This window comes from Adelges cooleyi, unplaced genomic scaffold, assembly GCF_023614345.1.
Source record: "Adelges cooleyi isolate 19-005CV unplaced genomic scaffold, UGA_ACOO_1.1 ACOO_flye_CR_arks_rails_tigmint_CR_PRNA_2, whole genome shotgun sequence".
Classification (NCBI taxonomy): Eukaryota; Metazoa; Arthropoda; class Insecta; order Hemiptera; family Adelgidae; genus Adelges; species Adelges cooleyi.
In genome coordinates this window covers 5166779-5178021 of record NW_026095860.1, presented here as the reverse complement: position 1 = coordinate 5178021, position 11243 = coordinate 5166779, and the positions used below count along the sequence as shown (strand labels likewise).

The 11243-nt window shown below is 30.6% G+C and overlaps 1 protein-coding gene and 1 long non-coding RNA gene across 2 annotated transcripts; both read right to left on the bottom strand.

Moving 5' to 3' along the window:
- Window positions 1-1848: 1848 nt before the first annotated feature.
- LOC126833840 (cullin-3-B-like) lies at window positions 1849-5043 on the bottom strand (the record flags this gene model as incomplete). Its single annotated transcript, XM_050565402.1, has 2 exons — window positions 1849-2396; window positions 3392-5043. A coding segment is annotated over one exon (1608 nt), but the record flags the coding sequence as incomplete, so codon positions are not given.
- A 2764-nt stretch (window positions 5044-7807) lies between these two features.
- LOC126833667 (uncharacterized) lies at window positions 7808-9454 on the bottom strand. Its single transcript, XR_007684993.1, has 3 exons — window positions 9384-9454; window positions 8516-8626; window positions 7808-8205 (listed from the first exon to the last, which is right to left on the bottom strand). It is a non-coding gene; the product is annotated as an uncharacterized LOC126833667 (long non-coding RNA).
- Between the last annotated feature and the right edge of the window lie 1789 nt (window positions 9455-11243).

Here is an 11243-nt window from a genome sequence, read left to right as displayed (position 1 = left end):
TTGACTTCATTATCTCCGCAAACTGCGTTCGACGACGACGTTTTCAATTTGCTGACAAGGTTCGGCGCAGTGTATGAAAGACACTGGATATGAATATCCAATATAAATTCGAATACAAGATGGACGGTCTAAAAACGAGCGCTATTGAATTTTTCCAGAACCGCTGTGGTCCGGAGTCGCATTTAAAAGAACATGAAATTCGGCAGTTCCACGTACAGCTGGATCAAAGATATAATAAACGAAATGTATTGCGAAACGCAAAACATCGTCTACCAAGTTGAAAAAGTATACGGCCAACTACGCAATAGATGAGTTATTGTTATTGAATTACACTCTGCTAGGTTTCGAGTTCAACGCGCAATTAAACGCTACCGTACTGAACGGAAATCCTGACTCTGCAAAACGAGTTGTGCAAACAAACCGGTTGCTTACAAACACTGGCGGCTGGTCACGTCACTTGGGCGACTTGAGCATTAGGGTGGACTCTAGGGAATACGGCGTTAAAGACCTTTTGGCCACGCCAGTCGACGAGGCTAATGTAGACCGAAAAACCGTCACGTTTACGACTTGATGAGCTGTTATTACGTTGAAATACTAAAACAGTTACAGTCGTACACCAAGGCTATAGCACGATTCTTTGATTCGGGCAGCGCCAAAGACAAATTTGTCTTTCTCGAATCATTCGTGCAATCGGTCAAAAAGAGCTATCCGGTTATAGCGTACATGAAAGACGCCGTTTTCTATTTTCAACGGTTATCCCCTCAGACCTCGGACGTGCACTTCGCGAAAATCCTAACCTTCTACAAGAGTTATCTTGAAATACTAAATTTCTATGAGATAGACCTTCGTGTTGTAAAGGCGAATGTGATCGTGTATTTAGCCGACAAGTTACTTGAGCGAATGTCAATTGTCCTGGACAACTTGTTAAAAATTAAAAACCAACTCGACACATACAGTCAGACGTCTTGCGTAGTACCGTCCGAAAGCACACAGAAAGAGGTTCTCGAAAATTCGCGAGCAGCTATTGAGAATCGACTCGATGGAAAAATCGAATGGGTTTTAGACACTGTGATTCCGGAATTGGGGCTAACGTTTACAACGTTAGTATACCATGTTTTCAAGCCCGGTTACAACCAAGAAGTGCGAAAATTCGGGCTAAAACAATAACTGAAAAATATTTAATATAATAATTAATATTTACAATAATAAAATAAAATAATTCAATTCATTATAATCCAAGTGTAATATAATATTATTTAATTGAACACAATAAAATGATTTTACCATTAAATTCAACAATAATTTGAGTGTATTTATTTTTTATCATCGATGCTGAAATTTGAGAGGTATTGGTTTTGTCATAAATTGTTTTTTTTTTTTGTGTTGTAGCGCCTCCAAACATCCGAAGTCGTATGCGGTTGGTACTTTGGTCGGTCATAAAAGAAAAAAGACAACTCCTTTATCCTAAGAACCGAGAAAACCAGAAAAATATAACTGATTGGTAAAAAATTAAGTCACTGTATCAACAGCAGGTCATAGCAGTCATTGGGGTTTTCATGTTAAAATGTACATATTATTATTGTTCATTTAGTTAATACCAAGTAGTTCCATCTATAAAAAAAAAATAGAAAAATATTGCAAATGAAATAATTAAAGAAAGTGTTGTTGGGGAAATTTAATACATAGTTTATATTTGAATTTAAAAGTGTTTAGACAATTATATACATATATCAGTTTATTATTATTATTATTATTATTTTATTTTAAACATTACAATTTACACATACTATTTAAGTATAATGTAACTTTTTCTTACTAATCTGTTTCCGATGAATATATCGGTTCATAACAAACGGCACCGTGTAAATGGGCTGGATTAACATTTACTATTTATAATACATTATTTTTCTATTTACTGTAATCCAACATTGTCGAACCATCTTACATTCTAATTAGTCAGTTTTGTTGTGGTATTTTGCAACTTTGTTGCATTGTTCACCACATACGGTACATTCATCATCGCTGTCGAGGATTAAGGATGTATCTATAAAGTAAAATGTAAGTATATTTTTTTTTTATCGAGTATATTTAAAAACAATCACTCAAAAAAATACCTAAAATTATTCCTAATGTAAGTAGTAAAAAGTTAATGGCAAAATCAAATAATTCTTATAGAAAACTAACATCTACATAATATGCACACTACATAAAACGTAAAACACAATCTTATCACTAGAATAATTTTGAATTATTTTCATACTACACTTAAACAATAATTAAATAGGAAAAAAAACACAAGTAAAAACCGTCGGTATTCATTAGTTCAAAATCACAGGTTGATACATTTCAGGTAGAAATGTATCAACCTACAAACTTCTTTTTTACAAAACGATTATCTGAAACATAAACAATGCACAATTAATTTGGTTAAACAATTACAAAGGTTTGTGTTTAAAATAAAATTGTTTGCAATACTAGTGTGGCAAAAACAATGATTATCAGTCCAACAGTCCAATTAATTTAAATTTATATTAATGAATTAAAAATCTATTTAAAGCATTAATTTAAATTATTCCCCAATGTAAAAAAAATTGTAGATAAAAATGTATTATGCATATTGATGCAAATTAGGAGATTAGAGAATATTTTTATCTAGTTTGCATAATTTTCTGAAAAAATCATATTTTTTATTAATATATTGATATATTAATGAATTATTATTTATAATTGTATTATTTTAAGAGAGACTGTTTTTAAGTTACTACATTAAATTAAAAAACCAAAGATATAGTGAACAATAATAATATTATTTTTTTTTACGTTCAAGTATGTTGGCATTAGTTTGTAGTTTTTATTAAAAATGTTTTAGTATTTAGAGAGATTGCTCTTAATATTTAAATATAACATTTTAGTAATACCCTATTTCAAGAATAAAATATTTTTTAATTTGAATTTATTTTATCTCTCAAAGAAATAATATTGAATTATAATTTTTTTCTTTGTTCAAAATGTATTATTTGTTGTTTTAACTGAATAATTAAACATATTATATAGTATGTTTTTGTTACATTAATTTAGCTATTATAGTGGATTTTTACATGAAAATATATTTTAAGTTTATACATATATTTATTGGCTTTCTACAGCTTTAAAAGGGTAACAAATGTATCAATCAGAAATGATATTATTATCATTGAAAAAATATTATTATGGAGATAAGAAATGATTTTTAGGTTTTTTTTCTTTTTACCATATTTTACCAATTTTTTATTAAGTATTAACAGAATACTTTAAGACATTATTAGTGCCTATAATAATTTTAACTTTTTAAAACCTAAAATTCTGTTCTCTAGTATTTAAAACAAGAAAATATATATTTAAAAATAATTACCTCATACATAAATGGACGTCGGATAAACAAATTGTGGCATGTGTTTATACGACATAGCTGTAAGTGTTTTGATCTTCCAGAGTACGTGCTATGTATTCTTTTTTGATCAACCACTCGATTCGTTCTTTAATCAGTTTAGATGACGGCATGAATCGCGACCTCAACTGCTCAACAACTTCTATTACGAGCGTATCGTGCTTTAGTTTTTTGCGAGCTTTCATAATGCAAACCACTGTTGCCTCGATTTTGTGCATTCTATCCTCTTCCACCGTGTCCTTGGTCTTTTGACATTCTGACTCGCTTTCGCTTTTAGTTGAGGTTGATATTATTTTGACTTGGAATTTGTTCGACGTGTACAACTCGTTCACAGAGAACTCATGAGATAGTTCAATTTCTGATGTATTAGGGCTCTTCAACAGCACTCTTTGCGGTGGTTTGCCCATCACCAACGATTGCAGAGCGTGGGTCAGATCTTCCTTGTCGATTTCGGTTTTGTTCATGATGGTTTCCATAGTGATTTTCTCGTAAGTGTTGAACAACATCAGTATTGCCATTTGATAGGTGGAAACTTGGAAGTTATATTTTCGTGTAGACAACGTACCAATAGATTTCACGCTCGTACCAGAATTTAATGAAGGGGACACAACGATGCTATTGTTGGCATTTGAGCTTGTCGCACTATTATCTTGACGAGTCTCGTTGAACACGGCAGTAATGTCCGCCCATCCCAATTGAGGTTGGAGCCTTAATTGTTGGTGGCCCTTGGGTTCTCTTATACAAAAGTTTTGATAATTATTGTATGCCAGTTGCGCTACACTTGGCATGTTACATTTCGGTGTGGTTGCTGGCAACGGCCAGTAACCAGTTGTCAAGACGCAAACGGACAGTTCCATATTGTTACAATTTTTTTTAAAAGAATCCATCATGAAGTTCGATAGCGCCATGTCTTTGAGCATACCTTCTAGTTTATACGTGAATTGACGTCCACACACCAATATCAATTTAGAGATCATGTTTTTCTCGATATCGTCGCTGACAGATTTGTTGTGCAACAATCTTTTGGCCAAAAGTCGCCTATAGTATGTTTCGAAAACATCTTTGTCCTGAAGGAATCGGAACAACGCTATGGCTTTGTCAAGCACCGATTCCAGGTCGTCCTTGTCCATTCCACAAACTCCTCTCTTCAAATTATCATCGATAAATAACGACAAGTACTCTGGAGTTTTTGGATTTAAATTTAAAAAATATTTAAAACCCGAAGATATCGTCTGTTTGAACATTTTGTCGTTGGCAAAACATTTGTTGAGGAATAAATCGAATCTATCTTTGAGATCCAACAGACTCTGTATGTAAGTGATAGGATTTAAATTGGTTTCGTCTTTTTTCACCAACGAACAGCCTTCTTCTCGTAGATATTTACTTAAACAATCTAACATGGTTTCGAGTTTGTCGGGAAATTTTTTCAGAGAATTGTACATACAAGCCAGGTCATTTGTTCTTTTGTTTCTCAACATGAACACTAAGCGGGAATTTTCCATTTCCAAAATGGCTTTAATATTATTCTGGATAAGATGTTCTTTAAACGCTCGTATTATTTTCTTTGAGGTCGAGTTGTAGTCTTTCTTGCAGCAATTCGTGGGGGGTGCATGAAGTTTTCAGACAGCTCAACTTCCTAGCTGATTTCCCACAAGCTATCGTCCTTGGTGAGGAACGGGACTGCCCTCTCGATTTTCTTCTTCCGTATCTAGCTGTTCAATACGCTGGTGTCTGGTGAGTCTCCGTCCAACATTTTTGTTACTTAAATCGATCTTGTGGCGCAACTAAAGTTGTTAGACATTGACTAGAATTAACAGCGATTGCACCTGAGGCATTTCACATTAAGCGTATTTTCGCGAAGGAACCAAAAGCAATAGACAAATATCATACTAAACCAATGGCTTACAGATTACTGACAGCTGACTACTGTTTATTGATTTATAAAATGTTATCCAGGGGGTGTGACTCTCTATTCTATACTCCAGACCCTGATAAAAATTAACACAGGGATGATACTTATCACACAAACCGCGGCGGCCATCTTTTTTAGGCTTCACTCCCTTGGATCCACCCCGGTCTACGCATAAAATATTTAAACACAGTGTTTGGTGTGGGTACCTATTTAAATATTTTTCAATTTATTTGGAAAATCAAAAATGTTGTCTTAATTAATGTGCTTCAGAAATCGCTTTTACAATATTTTTCACCGTGTATATTTAAATAACCGCGGTTTGCTTGTATCGCGGATATAGCTTGGAACCTCTTGGGAAATTTCTTGTCACTAGTTTAACTATTGCAGCGTACTGATAACATAAAACATAACAACAGAATCGCCAATTACATTTATATTTTTTATATAAAACATTTATATTTTTTATATAATACTGAATACTAGCCAGTAGTCGTTCGCTAGGAACATTATTTTGAGACAACTCTACAAAACAGAAAAATTAAAAAAGTGATTGCACAGCTATTGTAATTTAAAGGGTTTAAATTTTTTTTTGTTATGAACAAACTACGCAAAAAATCAACGCTTCTAAATAATCGTTCGGGTTAGTGTGAACAAAAAATGATTATATTATATTATGTATTTATGGGGTATTCTAATTTCATAACCAAATCGTTCTATATTTTACTTTTTCATTTCAGATTTTATTAATTTTTCTTCGTTGTCTATCAAATCAACATTTTCCTATTAAGGCCCTTGACTTTGAAGGCATTGACAGGCCTTTGAATATAAAAGCTCGAGTTAAATGGCCTTGTTACACATCATGGATGAAGATCTAGCCGATAGAAGGTTTGGACACCGCTATGGTAGAAGAGGTGACTCCGAGCGGGAACTCGAGTTGGAGCCAATGGTATGTAAAAAATAATAGAAATTCCAAAACATAATTACAAGAAATCATAATACGATTCTCATAAAATTACAGACTTAACTGAGTGATAGCGATATAGAAGTCGCTGATGCTTGTCCAAGTTTTTCAAAAGATAATGACGAGTTCCTATGTTGTGAGCTATGGATTTTATCATCGCCGATAAGTCCAAGTAAGCAAAAACAATAGAGACTATAAGAATTATGCAAAATGTAACTTAATAGTTTTATGTTTAAAGGTGAGAATTCATGGGGAGATAGCTGACTAGTTCCTGGGATCAACCGTTTGTTGTTGGTGGCCTTGGGTGCAGTGGAAAATTTGTAAATGAGTGTAATGTATTTATAGGTACATATATATTTATGTATATTATTTTTTTTTATATTAAAGCCATTATTTTAATAAATAGTGAATAGAGTGTATTTTATTTCGGATTTAAAAATATATTTGTTTTGCTATTGCAGGTAAATTTTCCTTAGTGATTATTTGAAAAGTTTTAACTTAATAAAAATTCGGGTGAGATTAGGTTAAATTTGCTTTTTGAATATTTGGTTTGAAAAATCGTTTTGTGTTTGTTTAAAATTGTGTAGTTAAAAATGTCTACTCGTTTGTTAATGATGTGAGGTATTGTTATGCGTACTTGTGAAAAGGCCTACAAATAAGACGACGCATGCTTATGAATTTTTCTCAAGAATTTCACCTACTAAAACAAAGACGGCTGCACACTTTTGTGATCTCAGCCTATAATTTATGTTAATTTTTTTAGCTACAATACGGAGCTGAGAGGCTAATTTCATTTGTTTTTTTTACTGAGTTTGTGTATGAATAGGGTGTAGGATAACTGCAATCAAATAGGATAATTATTACAACTGCTAAACTTTTCATTAATATTTTTAAACATTGACTAAATAACTATAACTAGATGCATAAGCGATTTAACATTAAAAAAAAAACATAATAATTGGTATTTTTGTGTTATATGAAGTTGATATTACCTACTCTATGCTGTAGAATTTTTTCGACAAGAATTATTTGTATTGTAAATTTAAGTAGTTAGATATTTTTTGTTTGTTTGTAAATTAATTACATGTGTTCCTTTTTTTAGGACTTTATGCACAAATCATAACAAAATCTTCATAAACTGTTTTTGGCAAGCTATGAATGTTACATTTGTTGCTACTCTCTTCAGTTGTAAGTCATCAACTACTGCTGCTACTACCATAGAATCAGCCACTGTTGTATTTGAGTCTTAACAAGCTCTACAATCTGTTTATCGCAGAATTATTTGTTTATGCTCAGTTTTCTTATTAGCCCATTATTATTGTTATTTATCGGTCCACACAAAGTGCAGTATAAATTAGTACAATAACAAAAGTTGGGTTAAACCAATTATAAAATCCTAGGGCGGATCTAGGAACAAAAAAAAGAGGGTTAGAAAAAAAATCAAAGAAAGAGTATATTTATAGTCCTGAGTAAAAATGTTTATTATAAACTTTATTAGGTAATTAATTAACAATTTTGTATATAAGTGAGTAATGAAAAATAAAAGTGTGTTTAATATATTAATAATAATAGTACTGTAATATGTATATAATTTTATTATTATACGAAAAAATGCTTAGTGTAAAGAAATTAGTTATCGCTAGGTTCCTGATCTGAATTATCATTACTACCTACTCAATAGTGGTTCCGTTTTTGGATCATCTGGCCATACTTGAACAATTTGGTTTCCATTCATTTGTTAGTAGGTAGTAATATCGAGTGAAGAAGTTAGTTTGCAATCGTTAGGATGGTATGTCTCCATTTTTATTATATATCCAAATGGTTCAACTGACAGGAGCTTTGTATTTTTGTACAATCCTATCAAAAGGCAATGGTGGCCAAGTTGGAATCCTGGTAGAGTTTTACCTTGATAAAACATAAGATTTTTTTTAGTTGCCTAATTTAGCTTACTAGTTATTATAGTTTATTTTGTTGTGTCATTCATCGAAATCGAATAAAATACATTTATGTAGTCCTTAGTTATTGTTACATAATTGGTATTTTAAATACTAAAAAGATTTTGTATTAAAAACTATTGTTATTGGAAGGTCAAGGTCAGGACCCAGTAAACGAGGGGAGATAGGTTGCCAAAGTTTTCATTCAATGTTATAAAGTGAAAGTAGAAAATGGAGTACAATAAAAAGCAATGCCATTACAATTCTATAATAATATTTACTCTGGTAAACAGGTCGGTAGTTCAATCCATTTCTAATTATTTTTTCTACAGCATTTCCAGTATACTTTCTTCTCTCTTCTCCAAGTTTGTCCAACTTTAAGAATACAGTAACTTAAAAATGTAATGAATAACCGTGTTAATAACATATTATAATAAAAATAAAATAGGTAGCATCTTTTTTTTTTGGTTTTTAAGTGGAAATTTTAAATTTATAGTATCTAGAGGCCTATATCGTCAACAATGTTTTAAAAATCTTGAAAACGCAAAAAAAAAAGGAAAACTACACTTGCATTGTATTAAATTTCTAGATTGCTTTTTTCAAAAAGAAACAATCGTGAATAACCCAACTAAGTATTCTTACTATGATAAATTCTTAACTTTTCTTTAATTATACTAATTTAAATTTCAAAATTGTAATTTTTTGGCAAAATAGTTATTTAAATAAACAAATTATTCGAAAACAGTTTGGTTCGAACTAGGTTCTAAGTGTTTTAATCGAATAAACATATTTAAATAAATCAAACAACTTGAACCTACATTGGACAAATTTATCGTTAACCTAAAACGTGTTGACAAAAATGTGTTATTTATTGTGATGCGAAGTGATCAAAAATCATTTATGCCGTTCAAAACAATACTTTAAATACAATTTTTGTTGAATCCCGCTTTCTCTCCCTCAACTATAATTATAAAAGTCGATAGTTAATTTTTTTTTATTGTTTACAATTTTTTGTTTTTTAAATATTAAAAGCTCAAAAAAGTCTACTATTACTTATTGTAACTATTATGTGATCACAAAAAAAGTAAATTTCAACTTTGAAATAAACCAAAAGGGCTATTTACAGTTATTGAACAAATTCATACTTACAAAAGTAGAATAACTGATTTTTAGGATCAAGTTGGCTTAGCTCAGGCTCAGGAACAGCTTGCAAATAAAACATTTCTCTCGTACAATACTGTAATAAAGAGTTAAATATTAATTTTTTTAAACTGTTCACTACCGCATGTAGTTAATAATAAAATAATTACTCATATTAAGATCAGCCAAAACATTTGCAAGTATAAATGATATTAAAACCCAGAGAATTTTCATTTTTATCTGCAAATATAAACAAAAGCAATTTATATTAGTCACATTAATCCGAAGACATGGAAACATCTGAAAATTATCCACATAAAAACCTCCTTTAGGAAAGCGAAATACTATTAGTTTTAAAATGACGAAAATGCTTAAGGAACAATTATTGTGATTAACTATTAAGACAATATTAGAATTAGAGGAACGAAAAAAAGATAATAGCATTATTACAGTCACTAAAGCATTGGCCAAACTTATTCACACCGGTCCGCTATCGACTAAGTATCAAAATTACACTTTAGTTATGTAAAATATGTTTCTTATAATATTATTTAACTAATATAGGCATGCCAAAATTAGTCTAGTTAATAAAAAGTTATAACAAGTGTAGGCACAAAATTTACACAAAAAGAAAGTTTAAAAAAAATAGTAAAAATTTAGAAAGCGCTAGGATAGCCAAAATATGTTGTCTGATGTATTTAGAAGGTAATTAAAAATAACTATTTAAATTGTTTTCTTCAAAATAGGTAGATAACACTATTTTTAGAATGAAAAATAAAAAAACCGTATTTAACTAAATACATGGTGATCAAATTAATGTGATACACCCATTTTCTTGGAAAATAATTCCAATTTTATGACATTTTCCTTTTGAAAACATTTGTATTTTACGTTATTGAGAAAATTGAGATAAAACGTCTGAATATTATCTATTAATTTTTCAAATATGTTTAATTATTATATTTTTATAATCTGTTTCAAATACAAGATATAAAATTGCTTGAACTTAATATGTAGGTATAGGAAAAAACAACGTTGTATCTCAAATACTAAATACTAATAAAATAATTTAAAAACTTGCAAGTTCTGTTTAAAAGCGTACCTAATTAAAACTTTTAAAACTCGATACTTGCTTGTATAATGGAGACAGCACAACTTTTAAGACAAAGATTAGTCTTTTCAAATAACGAAGGTTCTAAAGTGTCTTGTATATCGACCGAAACGGTAAAATCAAATTTATTTAAAACCTTTTGAAGAAATTCTACGATTTTGGTCGTTGTTGTTACTATTCTAAATAATCGCAGATTTACTTTCTTACACGGGAACGTATTGAAAACACTTTTCAAGTTGTGTTATTAACTGAAAAAGGAGAAAACATATTTTTATGTATGCTTGTTCAAACAGTGGCCTGCTTGTCATACGCCAATGTACTAAATAAGAAATGTAAGTATCTAATAACGAAAACAACGATTTTTTTCTATCGTGTACAAAACTCTTTCACCGGGGCCCCATATTTAAGGTTCCATTTTATAATGTATAAGGTTTTATACTCTGAACTTTTGTTGCATAAAATGCGCTAGTACAATAAACGATAAAGTGTGTAAACAAGTCACAGTTGGTGTTTTACGCGTCTTATTTACCTTAAATTCTTATCGACATGCAATATCATATGAGTATAATAATACCTATTCTTAATAATATTCAATGTACCCAGATTTTTCGTACTATGAAATGCGTTAGTATATTAAAGACACAAAATTATTTTTCTCATTGTTTTTAGCGTTTTATGTTTCTTGGTTTATTATCGAAGTGAATAACATATGACTAATAGTCCGCACAAAAACACTTTTCTATATCAATAACACGACC